Source organism: Notamacropus eugenii, chromosome 2, assembly GCF_028372415.1.
Source record: "Notamacropus eugenii isolate mMacEug1 chromosome 2, mMacEug1.pri_v2, whole genome shotgun sequence".
Classification (NCBI taxonomy): Eukaryota; Metazoa; Chordata; class Mammalia; order Diprotodontia; family Macropodidae; genus Notamacropus; species Notamacropus eugenii.
The window spans coordinates 463,685,982-463,705,016 of NC_092873.1; the positions used below are offsets into that span (position 1 = coordinate 463,685,982).

The window sequence follows — 19,035 nt, forward strand, 5'->3', positions numbered from 1 at the left end:
AGTTGGTTCTCCATTGTGTGAGAAGTTTGCTAAAGTGTTCTTTGTATAAGGAAAATACTCTTGTTTAATCTGCCATGTGTTCCTTCTCTCTTCACTTTCAACCTTGCATATATTCCCAGGGAAATGCAACCCATATGTCTCTGATTCGTTCTTGTTCACTCATGATGGGAAGGGTGAGAAAGAGCAGTTTGATGTTGCCTTTGTGTTTTTCTTAGAAAGAGGAGAATGTCAGCTTTTTGCCAACTGAAAGTAAACTTAAACTATTAAAACCTTAGAGGGATTTTAAAGCAAAGACCTAAAAAGAAGCGTGTTATCTTGGCTTATTTATCCTGGGGCCACCATGGAGTTGGGGGTTGGGGGTGAGATTCTAACCTTGGTCCTGTCCCTTGAATTCAATGCTTGTACGTCTGTCAGATGGGATCCATACCCAAAGAAACCAGGAATACAGTAAAGTGACTGCCTGGCTTCATAGAAAAATATACTCAAACTGCGCAAAGGACCAGAGTACCATTTGGGGAATATGTAAGGGGATTCATTTTTACTCCCCACCTCCCATATTAGTAGATGAAGGGAAAATGATGGAATGAAAGTACAGTCAACCTTCAATCCTTCATGCTAATGGAGGAGGAAATGAGATACAGGTGATTTCAAACAGGAGATAATATTAAAGTAAGTTGTGTCTGGTTTTAAAATGAAATATTCAATTAGACATATACTGATACATATAAAAAATATGCCCAGTATTGAAAGGCTGCATGATGTAGTGAATAAAGAGTTGGAATCAGAGTCAGAGAGCCTGGGTTCATATTTTGCCTCTGGCATTTATTGTGTAACCATGAGTGAGTCATTTCACATCACTGAGTCTCAGTTTCCTCAGCTGTGCAATGGTATTTCTTTCTGTGCCCTCCAAATAGACACAATACCTGCCCCTTGGAGTTGTTGTGAGATTCAGCGCTTTGCAAACTTAAAGTATGATAACCTTAATTAGAATTATTATTATCATTATTGTATATAACCATTTTACTTCGCCCAAATACTTTCAGCTCAGCTCAGTGGAGTTTCAGAAATTCAAAGCTGAAAGAGATCTAAGAATCCATTAAGTGCAATTCATACACAAAAAAGAATTCTAGCTACTTCCTCAATAGGTGGCCGTCCAACCTCTGATTGAAGACTTCCACTAAGGGAGACCCCTACTTCTTGAGACAGCCCATTTCACTTCTACCCAGTGGTAATCGTCAGCAAGTTTTTCCCTTTATTAAGTGAAAATTTGCCTCTCTGCAACTTCCAACCACAGTGGCTTGTTCTGCCCTCTAGGAACAACGAAAACAAGACTCTTCTGGTACCTAGATGTTGCAAGGGAGGTTGTTGATAAGTTTTACTACTTAGCCTGGATAATTTTTTTCCCTCCATAGACTCAGAAAGCCCAAATATCCGCAAATACTCAACTGGAACTGCTCACTCTAAAGTCACCCATGATGTGCTCATCATTGACTGAGTGGCCTGTTGTGAAAGTCCTCATTTCCTTGACCAGGAGATAACATTTTAAAATATTTGACTTGCCCTTTCTTTCAGAAACTGTCTCTTTGATTGGTTTCACTACCACACAACACTCCTCCTCCTCTTTCTTCTCTTGTTCTTCTGAGTTCCTAAATGTTACCATTCTCTCAGATTCTATCTTTGACTATCATTTCTCACTATATCCTCTTTTTTAGAGATTTCGCCCGTTCCTTCAGCTTCGGTTCTAGCTAAATAATTCCTAGATCTAGATCTCCAGGCCTGTCCTTTCCCTTGTGTTCCAAGCCTAAACTAGGTGAGCATAATTCTCCAGCTTGGGTCATGTCATTCCCCTGTTGAAAACCCTTTAGTAACTTCTCATCAAATTCAAAATAATGGCAAACCTCTTTGCCTATCTTTCTAGCTGTTATAGACTCTGTGTCCTCGGCTCATTTGTCAAATATCAGCTCCCACTACTCTCTTCTTATACCCCATTATCCAGCTATCACCATGCCCCAAACATATACCACGCTTTTCCATTTCTGTGCTTTCTGCCTGGAATATCTCTTTCTCCCATTTCTGCCTATTACAATCATCACCATCTTTAAAGGTCTAAGCACATACACTACGTCTTTCAGGAAGCCTTTCATAACACCCCCAGACAGAAACAAATTCTTTTTACTAAATATTCCAATAGTGTTTCATTTAGAACTCTATTATAATTCTTTCTGCCTTATGTTAGAGTTGTTTATGCATATGTTCCCTATTACATTATAAGCTCCTTGAAGGCAAGGTTTATGTCTTATTCATCTTTGAATGTGAAACACTGCCAAATACAGTGATTTTCGCATAGTTGGAAACAAGTAAATGTCTGATGAATGAAAATCAATTACCCTGAGAGGAAGCAACAGTTCTGTATTACTTCTTTTCTCCAGGAACATAGAGAAGTTGATAATTGGCTGTCATGCAGTTTATTTTCCTTTTTTAAAAACCTAGCATTTTCTCAGAAAGATGACACAGAATATCATAGAAGCCCAACCTTAAAAATCAAAAGGGAACCAAGTTTATGCTGGCTTATAAAGAGAGATGGCTTTACTCATAATGATCTGAGTGTTAGTTCAGTCAGAAACTGGTGGGGTAATACCTTAATTCAGACATGATAAGGCTTAGCCACTTCCTCAATAACTAGCCAATTTTTCTGCTGCCAGGCCACTAGACGGAACAGAACATAGATGAGGTAACATATAAAAATTCTGTAGTGTCCTTGAAAATCTCACTCCTGTCTTTTCTCCTATCCCTTAGAGTTTCTGGGTCTATGCCAGAACTAAGTGCATCATCCCCTGAAAAGATTGATGGAGCAAATATGGAGATAGAGCCACCAACTCCATAGCAAAGAGGCAGTCATGGTTCCAGGGAGCCTAAAGAGCTAATATTCAGTATTTGATAGTTTCCTGCCACTCAAGGATGTGCTGACTTTGTAAGAAAAAGCAGTTAGCGGTCTCACTGCTATGAGTGTGACATTTTAAATGCTGAACTCCTTTTATGCAACTTTTTATATCCCCTTAGACTATCAGCTCCATGAGGACAGAGAGCCTTTCTTACCTAAACTTCCTATCTCTTTAGAGCCTAATATTCTGCAAATAGCAGGTAAATACTAGTGATATGGTAAAAAAAAAAAAAATCAAATTTCTTAGTTTCATTGGTTCTTACCTGCTTTGTCTATCCAGGCTCGATATCCATTCAACTCTCGTTCAATTTGTTGCTGTCTGCGCAATTTCATAAAGGCTCTACGGTTCTCCACTCTCTCTCTTTCTTTGGCAAATTCCCTAAGAACAAGGAAGTTAAGATGGGTTTATAAGTCAGGGAAGCTTACTGAGAGGAACAGTTGAAGTGGGGAAAGGAGGAAGAAAATGCTGAGCAGGTGTGTTTGAACGTCTTGCTCCCATTTGAAATACTTTCCTCACCCACTGCCCCCACAAGCTCTTTTTTTAAAACTTATGCATTTTGACTATTATAAATACCCAGGTTAACTACAAAAGGCATATGAAGGAAAACACTATTTGCATCCAGAGAAAGAACTGATAGATATATAGAATAATTTCACGTGTATGTGTGTGTGTGTGTGTGTGTGTGTGTGTGTGTGTGAGAGACAGACAGACAGACAGAGGCAGAGAGAGAAAGAGAGAGTGTCTAATTAGTAGCCATCTCTGGGGGGAGGGAAAAATAAATTTACATGATAACTATTATATATGTAAAAGGAACAGCAGTTTGTATGTAATAGATTTGCAGTTTCATGTGTGATCATCTTTTTATTATACTGTTATGAAAATTCTTGTTTTATTCCATCAATTAAAAATAAATAAATCAAAATTAAAAAAAAAAAACTTATGGCTCCACTAAGATTATGCTTAGCTAATAGATGAGGATAATCTCCCTAACATATAACTTTGGTCACATCATTCCCCTGTTTAAAAACACCCACTAAAGGTGCCTTGCTTGATTAATCTCATTTCACTTTCGTCACTCCTCCTCTTTATGTCTTCTCAGTACTAATATATTCTATTCAAAGTATAGGAATCAGTGCCTTCATATTTACTTAAAACAGTGCATGGAAAACAGTCAATACTTAATAAATGCTTGTAGATTGATGATTTTTCTTTTTTTAAAGACTGTATATTGTATAAATATTTAGCTCTGTTAAGGCAATAGGTATCTTTTGTACAACTGAACAATCTCTACATGCAGTGAATGTTCAAAAGGCATTGGCTGAGGGAGGTGACATGAAGAAAAGACATAGAAGTTTCCAACCCACAAGGGACAAATCAACATTCTGCCCTGCCCCAAATGTATCTAATTTTGCATGAAAGAGTGAAAGAGAGTGAGAAGTCGGGTACGACACCAAATGAGTCAGTTGGCCCAGGTCATTCATCTTCCTGCCCACCATATATGTCCCTATGTTTATCCCCACCAAGGTAGAATACATAGAAGCATTTGTTTCCCCGGACATGGTTAAAGGGATCAAAATGAGAATGAATTATTTAGAAGAAATTTGTTCCACTAAAAGCTTGACTTTATGTTGAAAGAAATCTAAAGGTACAATAGGAGTGGCCGAATAATGAAAAGGGTGGGGAATGTTCAGAGGTCTACTGATAAAGATTTAACAATAAGCTCTCCAGGGTGAAAAAAAATGTACCGATGATGGAATTTTAAGTTCAAATTGTATTATTAACATTTTCTCTATCACTTTATTAAGTCCAGATAATGAACAAAATAATAAATTAAGTCCATGATTTATAGTGTTTACTGATTTCCAAGGTGTTCATGATGTCACTGATAATTCAACAATGGTTCTTTGGTTTGAGCTGACTTCAACACACCTCCGGGAATAAGGGATATGATGGCAGAATGGGGCTATGATAGGTATGTGAAAAAGAAAAGAGATACTCTAGACTCTAGCAAAAGCCAACCTTCCCATTGAATAGTAGACACCAAGATAAGAGTATGGGTGGAGGAGTGCCATGACAAGCTTCAAGCTATGGAGAATCCTCTTTTTTCTTACTTTTTAATGAATACTACAATTACAGAGCTAACACACTTGTGTAATATAGAAAATAACGACAAATACCTAGAATGATCCCAGAGAACAATGCTTCCAGATAACAATGCTATATGGAAATATGTTTTGCATGACTTCATGTGTACTCTCCATATTGTATTGCTTGCCTTCTCAAGGAGCAGAGATGGGGTGGGAGGGAGGTAGAGAATTTGAATCTCCAAATTAAAAAAAAATGTTAAAATTTTAAAAATGTAATTGAGAAAAATTTAATTAAATAAACAAAAATGTATTTAAAAAGATATTAAATGGGACATATCCTTAATAGATATGCTATCCATACAAACTCACTACCCAGTGAGAAAAACTTTAACGAAAACATTAAAAAAGGAGCGCAACATGGTGTGGTGGAAAAAGAATTAGCTGGTTTGAAGTTCCAAAGAAATATACCTACTTTCAGATCTTGCCTCTGCCATTTTAACTATTTGTATAGCCTAAGACAAGTCAAGCATCTCTTTTGGTCAAGGAGACCAAGGAGACTTGATTCAGAGATATTCCAATCTAATCAATCATCAATCAATAAACATTAATTTAGCACTTGGTAAATGTCAAATACTATCATAAATCCTGAGGCTAAAAATGACCAAAATCAAAGTCTCTTACTCTTATGGAGCTTATAGTCTATTGAAGAAGACAACAAGTACATAATATATGTATATAGAATAAATATCAACAAAATAAATTCAAGAAAGAGAGAGAAGCCATTAGCAGTTGGGGGGAGGGATCAGAAGCGGCATCTAAAGTAAGAAAGGAGTCAATGTTTGAGCAGGCAGTGCTTTCAAGAAGGAGAGGGACATTAGGAGGCAGAGGTGAGGAGGGAGTGCATGTGACAGAGGACAAGCAGGACAGGAAGAGATGGAACCAAGAGAAGGTCATTTTGCAGGATTGCAGAGCACAGAAAGGGAAATAACGCTGGAAAGAAAGATTGGGAAGAGGATGTGAAGAACTTTAAAACTCAAACATATATGTGTGTGTGTGTGTGTGTGTGTGTGTGTGTGTGTGTGTGTACAGATAGATAGATAGATAGATAGATAGATAGATAGATAGATAGATATAGATAGATAGATAGATAGATAGATACATAGATACATAGATACATAGATACATAGACAGATGTAAAATATCCTAGGTATTACAGGGAGCTAATGTGGTTTATTGAGGAGGGGAGTGACATGGTAAGATTTGCATTTAAGGAAATAATTTTGATAGATTTGTGGAGAATGGATTAGAGAGGAGAGAGGATATAGTCTGAACTATGGTGGTAGCTATTTACAGAGAGGGAAGGGTTAGATATTTACAGAGGTAAAATAGCAAGATTTGGCAAATGATTGGATATGTGGAGAAAGATGGAGTTAGGAGTAGAGGACAATGATGAGGGTATGAATCTGGAATAAGAGAAGAATGTGGTACCTTTACAACAGAAATAAGGAAGTTTGGAAAAGGGGTAAGTTTTGGGGAAAAGTAATAAGTCCTGTTTCTGGAATATTGAGTTTTAGATGTCTCAGGGGCATCTAATTTAAAATGTCCCATGGGAAGTTGTTGTTAGGGAACTGAGACTCACGTGAGATACTAGAGCTGGATCTATAGATCTGGAATTTATCTCTATAAAAAGAAAAATTAAATCTATGAGATTTCATGAGGAGAAAGAGAGAGAGAGAGAGAGAGAGAGAGAGAGAGAGAGAGAGAGAGAGAGAGAGAGAGAGAGAAAAGAAGAAGAAGAAGAAGAAAGAGTAAGAGAAAGAAAAAGCCCAGGAATACTATGGTTAGGGAGCACAATAGAAAGGTCAGACATATGGGAAGAGAACCAGGGAAGATTACTGTCATGAAACTCAGAAAGAAGACAAAATTCAGGAGGAGGTGCTTAACATTGTTAAATTCAGGAGAAAGGTCAAGGAGGTTGAAGACTGAGAAAACACCATCATATTTGGCAATTAAGATCATTGGTAACTTTGGAGAGAACAGTTTCAGTTGAGTAATGAGGTCAGAAACAATGATATACCAAGTAGGCAGAATGGAGAGGATATCTGATATTGTGAGCCCTGTTATACTCCCGTCAAACGTTTCTAAGAACTTTCCTATGACATGGAGATTGTCAACCCTGAACCACAGCTGTGGCTGCCCCTTTTTGGGCTGCCAGCTTGAAGAGAGGAGGGATCTGATACCTAATTAGGGTTCTTTAGTTCTGAACTCCTGCTGCTTCCCTTCCCTTGTTCCACATACCTCTGTATTTGTACTCTCTTTCTGTCTCGGAGTTTGAAAGTCATCCTTGAATTAGTATGACTTTCCCTCAACAGCAATAGTCTCACTTCATCTAATCAATCTCTTTTGAGACTGTAATGGGGAACTGGGCACAGCGAGGTGGCAAGTGAATACAGGTAAACAGGAAGCTTTCTGTTCTATGTTAATGTTATTGGGCAGATTGGTGATAATGATAATAATTACAGTTATTATTTAAATAATAGAATCAAAAGCTTTCAAAGCACTTTAGATACATTGTCTCACTTGAACCTCACAAAAACATGAGGTAGGTACTACTGGTATTATGACCTCCATTTTACAGATAAGAAAACTGAGTCTCCGAAAGGGATTTGCATAAGGTTTTATGTTCCCTAAATATCAGATGCTGAATTTGAGTCCAGGTTTTCTAAATCTCAATTCTACCTATTCTTTAATACATTAAACAACATTACTATTCTGGTAGTTAATAAGTGGTTGAATTCATGTTTGGGATTCCAAACCAGAAATTTATCACTGAATATATGAAAATGAATTCACCTTTCAAGCCTACAGGAAGGTTTAATTATAAATCAAGATTGGGAGAGGGAAGTATAATGACATTTATTCTTACTCAAAGTATTTTCTTATCATTCTTGTCAAGAGGCAAATTAAAAACACTTTGCACAAGGTATGATAGGTCAAGAATCTGGCTACATTTCTGAATCCTAGTCCAACCAGAGAATTGCTACTGGCTTTGTGTTCCAGTTGTAACCTGTTTCCTGATATATGAACTTTGTTGCTAGCGTGTGCAAGGGGATTAGCCTCATAAACACTGGAGAGTAAAGGAGTATAGATATTATGGGCTACAGATTCCTGTCACACCAAACACTTGCAAATCTTGGGTTTCAGTGTGACTATGAAGAACCAGGAACCAAGTTCTTCAAGAAACCAGGCAAAGTAGGATAAGCTATTAAGAGATAAATTTCCCTGAACTTGGGCTCCTGATCTATAGATTCAGTAAGCAGAGCATAAATTGAATTTAACAGGGGTAAATGGAGAATCCTGCTTTGGGGTTTGTAAAATCAACTATGCAAGTATATGCAGTGGGAGGAACAAGCAGATAATTCTGACCTTCCTGGACCACAAGGAGGCCATGTATTCAGAGTTCATGGCACAACAGTGTGATGGTGGCAATGGGCAGGGCACAGAAAAGGGACTAGACAGAATTATTCACTTTAGATAGACATCCTGAGATATTTAATCCCCTGAGTCCTCATGAGGCCCCAGTCTTCACAGGTACAGTCTGAGGAAGCAGAGAGTGGAAACTTCATTCCTAATTCCGAGCATTTCCTTAATAAAGACTATCTTAGAAGCAAAGAAAACTTGATAGAAAAGCTGCACAAAAATATGTACATGTTAAAAAAAGAAAACCTTTCCATCTATTCTGTAGCAAACATGAGGAATAGCAAATTGAAGGCTTCAAGGAGTACTTGGAGAGCTCAGCCAAATTTTCTTTGGCAAGAACAAACTTCTAATAGTGGATTCCACCTGAAGAGTACAGAGACAATCTGCACCAGTTGGGCAAGAAGCTGAGAGGCGAGCTCAGTGTTTTCTTCCCCAACAGGACTAAAAGTAAATGAGGAATGAACAGCTCAATAAATTCTCAGAAATGAATTTCATCCTGGCTGGCAACCAGAGAAACCACATTCACTATCAGCCTGGATGCAGGGTCCTTGGAGCATCTTCCCTACTCTATGGAGCCTCCTTTCTTAGATCATCAGGAAAGATGGAATGATACTGATCTCCAACAATCAGGTGACAACAAAATGCACCAACCCCTAATAAGTCTTGAGTCCTGAAGTTGCTTGGGGTGGCCATGGCTAATTCAAAGTAAACATCAATTATCTGTGGCAGGAAGCATTGGGGTACTTTAAGTACCCGGGGAGTACTTAGAGAATGATGAGAGTGCCTAAGAAGAAGAGAAAGAATCTAAAGAGGATGATGAATGACTGGAAGACACAGAGGACATAAAACATCCAAGGAAAGACGCAGGGTGTCTCTTTCTAGTAAAGGCCACTCAGAATTCACCTCTGCTCTGTAAGAGAAAAGGTTAAGCATTTTTCAGGCATCTAAGAAGAAAAGAGTTGCAGGGCATATATAAATCCATTTGCATATGGAATAAAATATTTTGAGTGGGTATACTTGGGCTCTCCCTGCACACGTAAGGAAGAACTTGTTTCTTTTCTGAGAGGACTGGTTGGGGCTCTTTACTTCTACTCACTTTCCTCTGACATGCAACTCCTGCTTCAAGTCCTGGAGACTCAGCCTTCAGGGAACAGAGGGGATAGGGCAGAGAATGAATGAAGAAAGAAAGAAAGAAAGAAAGAAAGAAAGAAAGAAAGAAAGAAAGAAAGAAAGAAAGAAAGAAAGAAAGAAAGAAAGAAAGAAAGAAAGAAAGAAAGAAAGAAAGAAAGAAAGAAAGAAAGAAAGAAAGAAAGAAAGAAAGAAAGAAAGAAAGAAAGGAAGCAAGAAAGGAAGGAAGGAAGGAAGGAAGGAAGGAAGGAAGGAAGGAAGGAAGGAAGAAAGAAAGAAAGAAAGAAAGAAAGAAAGAAAGAAAGAAAGAAAGAAAGAAAGAAAGAAAGAAAGAAAGAAAGAAAAAGAAAGAAAGAAAAAGAAAGAAAGAAAGAAAGAAATGTAGCTGTCCTGAGCTACAGGGTTTGTCCTGGTACTTCTCTCTAAGACCTTTCCTGGCCTTAACTGCCTCCAAACTTTAAAAATCTTGAAGTTGAGACTTTGGAAGAAAAATGTTTTATATAAAAAGGATTTGATAGTAACTTCTATGGAGGAAAACTGCCATAGGGAGGACCAACTTAGAGGTAAAGGAGGGAGACTTAGGCCTCTGAGAGAAGCTGCAGTCAAGTGTCCGGGTTTGTGTTGCAGAGTATAATAAGATATGTGTCCTAAAGGTCAGTAATATAAATCAAGATAACTCAGATTGAATTAGTGTAAGTAAAAGGATTAATGCTTGTGAGAGATGAATTTGATATATGAGTTCTAAACTGCAGGCTGTGGCAGGGATCATATTTTAATCTTTGTCTCCCACAAAAATAACTCATTTACTCAGTTACATAGCAAAAAAGAAAAATAAAAAGGAGAACACTGTTTGAGTGGATTAGAGTCAACAGCTTAGGCTGTGTTAAGAAAGGTAAGAGTAGCTCGAACAAGATAGATGATAACTTAGTGTTATCACGGTGTTTGGCAAATAATAGGCACGTGATAAATGCTTATTGATTGATTGATAATTCCATTGCATTCTGTCCTGGCAGATCATATTTGGAAAAAAAAACAAAACAAAACGCTTACAGACTAGAGCACATTCAGAAAAGAGCAACCAGGATGGTGAGAAGACTGGAAACCATAGATTAAGAAAAGTTGGAGAAATGGAAATTTTTAGCCTGAAGAAGGAAACATTTGAGATGTGAAGAGGTTATTTTGATTGGAATTTCTCCTTCTAGTTCTGGATTTTGTGGGTAGCAACAGGAATCTGCTCATTTGTGTGCATTTATTTTATGTGCTAAAATTTTATTGATGTTATTCATTTTTCAATTAACTTTTGGTTGATTCTAGAGATTTCTAAGCAAATAATCATATCTGCAGAAAGTGATAGTTTTGCTTTTTCTTTGCCTATTCTTATGCTTTCGATTTCTCATTCTTGTCTTAAAGCGATAGCTAGTATTTCTAGTAATATATTCAACAGTAATGGTGATAATAGGCAACCTTGCTTTACCACTGAATGTGTTAGGGAAGCCTCTAACTTTTCTCCATTACGTATATTGCTTGCTCATATTTAGAAAGATGTTATTTACTAAGCAGTGCAGTGAATCAAATGCTGGACAGAGCTTGGTTCAAAAGTGACCTCAGACACTTACTAGCTATGTGACTCTGGGCCAGTCACTTAATCTGTTTGCTTAAATTTCCTCAATTACAAGGTGGGACTGATAATAGCAACTCCCTCCCAAGGTTGCTTTGAGGCTCAAAAGAGATGTTTTTAAAGTGTTTAGCACAGTGCCTGGCACATGGTAAATGTTTGATTCTTTCCTTCCTATGTTGAAGGAAACTCCCATGCTTTATTCCTATGCTTTCTAGAATTTTTAATAGAAATTAACCTGGATTTTCTCAAAAGTCTTTATAGCATGTGTTAACATAATCATATCTATATAATATTTTAGTATCTCTTGTGTTGAACCAGCCTTGCTTTCCTAGTATAAATGCAACTTTGCCACAGGGCATAATAAATTGCTTTAGTCTGTTTACTAATACACAAAATTTCACATCAACATTCATTAGAGATATTGGTCTGTAGGTTTGTTTCTGTACTTTGTCTCTCTCTAATTTAGGCATCAAAACCCACATTTATATCATAGAAAGAGATTGTAAAGGTATTTTCTCTTATTATTACACTTTATATAATATTGGAATCAATTGCTCTTTGAATGCTTGATAGAATTCACTTATAAATCCATATGATACTGGAGTCTCAAATCTCCCCCTACACTTTGGAGTTCCCTTGGCACTTGTTTGGTTTTTTCCCCTGATACTAGATTACTTAAATAGTCAATTTCTTATGTTAAACTGAGTATTGTATATTTTTGTAAGTTTTCTCTCACTTCCTCAGTTATTTTAGCATATAATTGTAAAAAATAGTTTTTGATTTCTTTTATTCCCTGTTCCATTAGTGTACATTTTTTAAAATTTTTGATATAATTTAATTTTCCCCTCACTTTTAAAGAAAATCAAATTAGCTGTTTACATACTGTATTAGTTTTTAAACAGCATCTAGTTTGGTTTATAAATTCAAAGGTCAAAATGGTCAATTTTTTTTTAAAGTTCTATGCACAATCAAACGGTACATAAATTCTTTCTGTTCCTCCATTCAGTAATTACAGGAATTTATCTCTAATTTTTCTAAAGTTGTATTTATGACCTTAACTTCTTCCTTACCTTTTGATTACATTTGTTTAGGTCTAAAAGTGATAGATTAAGATCCTCCAAATTAAGTTTTAATATCTATTTCCCCCTCCAATAACTTTTCCTTTAAATGCTTTGATGCTATGCTAGTAGATTCATTTATATTATCTATGTTGCCTTTTAAATATAATGTAGTTTCCCTGATCATATTTTTATCATGACTATATTTACTATAGCCTTGCCTGAAATCATGATTACTATATCTGCTTTTTCGAGTGCAGCGCAAAAGCATAATATATTGAATTCTAGCCCCTCATTTTAATTCAACGTGAATCTTTATGTTTCAAGTTTGTTTCTTATAAACAACATATTGTTGGATTGTGCTTTCTAATTTATTCTGCTATTCTCTTCTCTTTTTCTGTGTTTATCCAATTCATATTCATGGTTATGATTGTCAAATACATACTTTTCCCCATCCTGTCTTCTTGTATTTTTCTTCTTTTTGCTGCCCTACTCTTTTACAGATAAGAAGGTAGTGAAGGAAAAGGAGCTTGGTTCACACGTTTGATCTATAAATGAAATAGTCTGTTTCTTATCCTTGAGATACTTCTTTTTTCCTTGAACCACCCCTGATCTCAGGCTTTTACCCTTTCTCCTTTCCTTTTAATCTTCTTCATTTTCTTCTCTCCAACTACTTTACTTATGATTATGCCCTTAGCAGTCTGCCATCCCAGTTACATTGCTAACCCTCCTTCCCTTGTCCCTATCTCTTCTCTTTCCATTTTGAGTTTAATGTATTTCTATACTGAAAAATCTATGTGTGGGTGGGTGTGTAATTGTGCTTAATCTTCCTTTATTTAGTTCAGATGAAAATGTGGTTCAGAGAAGGGAGGTTTTGCGCAAGCCAAGGGAACTTAAACTTTGTGTCATGGACCCTCTGGTGAAGCATATGGATCTCTGAATATTATTATTGTTTATGCTCAAAATGGAAGGAAATACTAAATTTCAATTAGAGATGAATGAAGCTAAAGATGTAATTAATTCCCCATTCAAGTTCATGGAACTCCTCCATTCTATCTACTAATCTCTTGGGGTATATTGACCCCAAGTTATGATCCCCTGAATTAGGCTATAACAGGGATTGGGGATGGAGCCATAGGCCCTTAGATTTCAATACTCTTCTATTCCTTTACCCAAGGGTAAATTCACAATTTTCTCATCAATAGAAGTCCTTTCTTAAGTCCATAAATAATGTTCTTCTTTGGAGCAAGAGGTAAAGCTGCTTTCTCCCTCAGGTAGCTATCTTTCCACATCTGTTTGTGTTTGTTTGTGTTTATCCTCAGTGTCTCTCTCATACTGCTTGTTTGTGTTGTTTTCTATAGGTCCTGTCTCTTTGATAACATGTTCAGTTGGGAGAGAATGGGAAGAAAGCAAAAGAAAGATAAACTCTCTTCTCCTCCTATTCCACCCCACAAATAATTTCTTTTGAGTGGCTTAACTCCAGCTTTTAAACAGGAATCCTCTGATTTGGATCTTTTTTATCTCTAAACAGGAGCTCTTACACCCCTAGACAGCAAATCCTTGATGGGTCAACCCTTGAAATTCTTTCAGCTATTTTAAGTCATAATGGGAAGTCATAGCCCATCAATTGCTCCTGTTTGATCCAATCACTGAGGCTCACATCTCATAAAAAGATGGCAGGGCATGAACCATATTGTAGTGTATCTCTATACTTTTGAAACTTTACCATGTATGACTACTTTCTGTATTTATACTAACTTAGCTGAAGGCGAATCATCCTTTCTCTCTTATAGTAATATTGGTTTGATTATGATTCCCAGACAAAGATGTGAAAAGCAGAGTTCTATTCATGGGAGGGTGAGAAAGATGTACACATGCTAGATGGCTGGATGAGATGAAGCGTGGTCTAGAGGTCTGGAGCTAGATAGATATAGAAGGCTGAGAGAAGTATTGAACAACTCATTCTTCAATCTAAGCAGTTGCACCCTTGGCCAAGTCCAAAACCAAGCCAATTAAAACCCTTAAGGGTGGGCAAGGCTGCATCTCTGAAGGTCTAATGCCACAACAATGGTCCATCAAGAGCATTTGGTGGGTTAGTCCAAAGCAACTGAGCTTAAAAGCCTATAGGTGTTACTTTATCACCAGACAAAACAAATTGCTGTAAACTCTTGTCTCTGGCTAAGTCTCCAGTCTTGACCTACCTTGCTACTGGTTTTGTTGATGATCACTTGAGCAAAAGACTACTTACTGACTGTTTCCTCCCATAGATCCCATGGCTTCACTTTGTCTCTGATGTTTATTCAACTTGGTAAAATTTTTCTTACACAGACTACCTTACCATACACATGTTTCAAAACCTGAGCCTCCTCTAGACCACTATCAGTTTGGGGGGAGGGGGAATAGCATTGTATATTAAGAAGACATACTCATGTAAGAACACACAGCAACCGGAGGAGGAAAAACCAGGGAGCAACAAGTGATTTTGTCAGCACTATATAGTACAGACCACTTGTATGGAAAGAGGATGCAGTCAGTCCACAAACATTTATTTAGTGCCTGATATCCCTGGCATATTGATGGTTCCTGGGCAGGCAAAGAAAAAATGTGACAGTTTCTGCCTTCAAAACATTTCTCTCCAAGGAGAAGGATTTTAATAGCTGAAAACTGAATAAGACTTTTTAAATACCCTGTGTATGGGAAATAAATATTAGGTAATTATTTGGCAGAGAAAGACAATAGCAGAAATGTATAATGGAGTTCATGACTTGAGATCTGAAGAAAACTAGAGATTCTACAAGTTAGAGATGAGGAACAAATTCTAGGAAAGGGCTTATTTGCAAAAGCACAGTAACAGGAGACAGTATCATGTGTGAGGAATGTTAATACTGGTTAGTAGGATGTTAGCATGGCCAAAAAGGTTAGGGCTGGATAAAGAGATGTGAGAATTATCAGCACAGAGATGCTAGCTGAATGCTACTTAATAAAAATCTTGAAGTCGCAGAATGTGAATGGAGCTTTGAGTTTAAATTGAAGATAACCATTCTGGAAGTGATGAAAATTTTAAAGCATTAAAAAGTTGGTTTTCGAGGTATTTTGAAGGAGGGAAGATACCAAATAACTGGAAAAAATTTCAATCTTTTTTCATGGTGTTACCATCAAAAAAGGGGGAGTTAGGTGGTGTAGTGGATAGAGTATAGGTTCTGGAGTCACGAAGACTCATCATCCTGAGTTCAAATGTGGCCTCAGACACTTACCAACTGTGACCCTGTTTGTGTCACTTCACCCTGTTTGGCTTAGTTTCCTCAACTGTAAAATGAGCTGGAGAAGGAAATGGCAAACCACTCTAGTATCTGCCAAGAAAACTCCAAGTAGGGCCATGAAGACTTGGACATGACTGAACAATAAAAACTATCAAAATAGAAATTAAAATCATCAAGAGAACCTTACCAATTACTGACCTGGATGACTGTTTTATTATATAAATAAAATCTTTATGAAACTGATCTGTTTAGAATTGAATCAAGGATACCACCGATGAAAATATAAGAAAACAAAATGGCTTGTAGAGATTATATTTTTTTTACAGTCTATGGTCACACAAATAACTGAAATGGCATAGAAAATAATAAAGACAAGAGTTTTTTGTTGATGCTGATTATTACAAGAGCACATTTGATTAAGCAGAGAAAAAGGCAGCCTTAAAAACTCTCCTCCAGCAAGGAAACTTCTAAATATCTGGTGATCATACAAGATTCCTTGATAGATACAACCTCTAAGAGCTTTGCTCAACAAGTCTGATAATCAGTAACAAAGAATAAAAAAAGAAGGGAAAAGCCTGACAAAGACGTTCACCAGTATCATGAAGGAGACACTTTGCAGAATATAAATGAAATCTGTTGTTGTTTAGTCATTTTAATCATGTCAGATTCTACGTGACCCCATTTGGTGGTTTTCTTGGCAGAGACAGTGGAGTGGTTTGCCATTTCCTTCTCCAGCTCATTTTACAGATGAGGTAAATGGTGTCAAGGGACTTGTCTGGGTCACACAGCTAGTAAGTGTCTGAGGCCAGATTTGAACTCCGGATAGTCAGTTTACCTGACTCCCAGCCAGACCCTCTCCACTACACCACCTAGCTACCTCACAAATGGAATTGAGATTCCAAATAGATGGAAAGGTCCTCCAGATACTACTGTTTACAAATCATAAGGAGCAGAGATTTTAAACTAAAAGGGATCTAAGAGACCATCTAATCCAACCCTTTCACTTTACAAATGAAGAAACTAAGTATCAGCTGGATTAAATGATTTAATTAGCCAAGCTCATACAGTTAGTGAGTCAAGCTGGGATGTGAACCCAGCTCCTCTGACCTTGCAGCCAATGATCTTTGTAGAAAGATTCCATGCTGCCTCTCAGATTTTGTATTAATTACACCATTCCAAAAAAAAATGATGAAAATACCTAATGCCCAGACTATCATATGCAGTTGCATGGGTCAGCCATTGAAGTAGCTCATTAGTAATAATATATTAGTATCTTGGATAGGCACTGCAGACGGATGATAAGCTAGGCTCAAAATTTAGTAGGTGAGAGAGAGAGTGGAATGAATTTTACTGGGGAAAAAGGGCATGGTGCTTTTTCTTTCCCTTCTTTTTCTGTTCCTGACTTTCTGGATTTCAAAAGCAAGTCTTCCATGCAGGGTACCTTTATTTCCTCCCCTTTGCCCTCTTTCTCTGATCCCTTTTCTGTATTGTCTTCCCTTATTAAAAATGTAAATTCCTTGAGGGCAGGGATTCTTTTTTTTTCCTTGTATTGGTATCCCTAGTCTTATTACAGTACATGGCATACTTAATAAATTCTTATTTCCTTCCTTTTTCCCTAAGCTGTTCCCTGAAATGTTATTACCGATATTCTCTTGATGCTATACAATTGTGTATCATAGAAGCAAAATTTTCAAATAACCAAGACTAGAAGTGACCCAAAAGGCAAGTAGGGTGCTACATATTATTGCCAATAATGGTTAGGCCACAGAGAGACAATAAACCGAACCTAACAAATATAGCATGAAGGACATATAATCTGGTTAATGTAAAAGAAAGAAGCTTGCTCATATAGTGAGAACAACTGTTAAGATAGAAACATTAAAAGACCTAGGGTGGGGGGAAAGAAAATGGGAAGTGCAATAAGCACTTATTAAGCACCTATTGTATGCCAGGCACTTTACAAATATTATCTCAGATCTATTATTATTCCCATTCTATAGTTTAGGAAATTGAGACAGAGAGATAAAGTGACTTGTCCATGGTTACACAGCTTGTATGTATCTAAATTTAGATTTGAACTCGTCTTCCTGACTTCAGGCTTAGAATTCTATCCACTATGCCACCTTGTTGCTTCTATCACATTAGGTGGATAATCAACCTCCTATATGCCTTGTACTATGTCAGGCACTGGGGATATAACTGCAAAGAATGAAACAAGACATGCTCATAATGAGCTTAAATGTTAATGGGGGAGACAAATATATACAAGACTGTATATAGCTTAAATATTAATTTAATAAGCACAAATTATTCAAAGTAGCTAAATATGAGATAGTTTTAGAAGGAAGACATGGATGATTTATGAGAAGACATGTTTGAGAAGGTATTAGCTTGTTCCAGTCTTCCTACCTCCCCAGGACAGGGGAATTCTTTAATCCTTTCTGTGTCAAGGACCCTTCTGACCACCTGGACATCTCAGAATAATGTTCTGAAATTTATAAAACTCAAAACAAAGGATTCCAAAGGAAACTAATTATTTTGAAATAAAATATATTCTCATCCAAGTTCATGGAACCCCTGAAATCTATTACCAGTCTTCTCAGGGGTCTATAGACCCAAGATTAAGAACTCTTACCCTAAAGGAAGTGAGCAGGATATGGTGGGATCTTTTCAAATACATGAAACTGAAATGGCTACAGAGTCTTTGTCACAGATGGAGAAGGTTTTCTATCCTTTAAGCCCACACCTCTCTGCAAATTATCACACAAGTGTGTGGGATGCTTGCTGACACCGATTTTCGATAACATGTTGCTCAGGTTCCTAAGCACCACGAAAGGCATTACTAAATCTGGGTTTCATCTCAATTCTTCAGGGATGATGTGGGGGCCCAGGGAGTAGCAGTGGGAAAGAGTGGATTCACAGCACTTTGGATTTTAGCACTCCAAGGGAGACAAATAGTGAGTCCCACACATCACAGAGGTATGACAGTCATTTTTATGAATGGCCCAGGCATTTCCATGAATGAAGCCTGCAGAGGCAGGTACAAAGGCTAAATTTAAATTACAGTACAGCAGATTTCTGGACTTTGGAGCTAGCTCTGATTTCCAGGTGAAGTTTTAGTGCCTTCACCTCATTAAAGTAAATAAGGCATCAAGAAAGCGCTTTTTTACATAGCATTTCCCCCTTGGAAACCCCTAGGCCTTGACATAGCTTTAAAAAAAAGAAAGAAGGAAGGAAGGAAGGAAGAAAGGAAGGAAGGAAGGAAGGAAGGAAGGAAGGAAGGAAGGAAGGAAGGAAGGAAGGAAGGAAGAGCTGGAGTAACTATGTTGTTCAGTTGTTCAGTTTTAGAAACCAAATAGGGACCTGAGGACAGCTCCTAGAGATGAATTAAAAGCAGTAAGTAATGGGGAACCTACATTGAAAGAATAAATAAATACCTTATACACCAACTTATTAAAAGGC

General features: G+C 37.2%; 1 protein-coding gene across 8 annotated transcripts in view; it reads right to left on the reverse strand.

Moving 5' to 3' along the window:
• Positions 1–19,035, reverse strand: part of CACNA1E (calcium voltage-gated channel subunit alpha1 E) — a 412,651-nt gene that overhangs the window by 146,136 nt on the left and 247,480 nt on the right. For all 8 annotated transcript variants that reach the window (XM_072648472.1, XM_072648471.1, XM_072648470.1 and 5 more), the window contains one exon: positions 3,205–3,320. In XM_072648472.1, the coding sequence (XP_072504573.1) occupies positions 3,205–3,320 (116 nt within the window). The remainder of the gene's footprint in view (positions 1–3,204; positions 3,321–19,035) is intronic.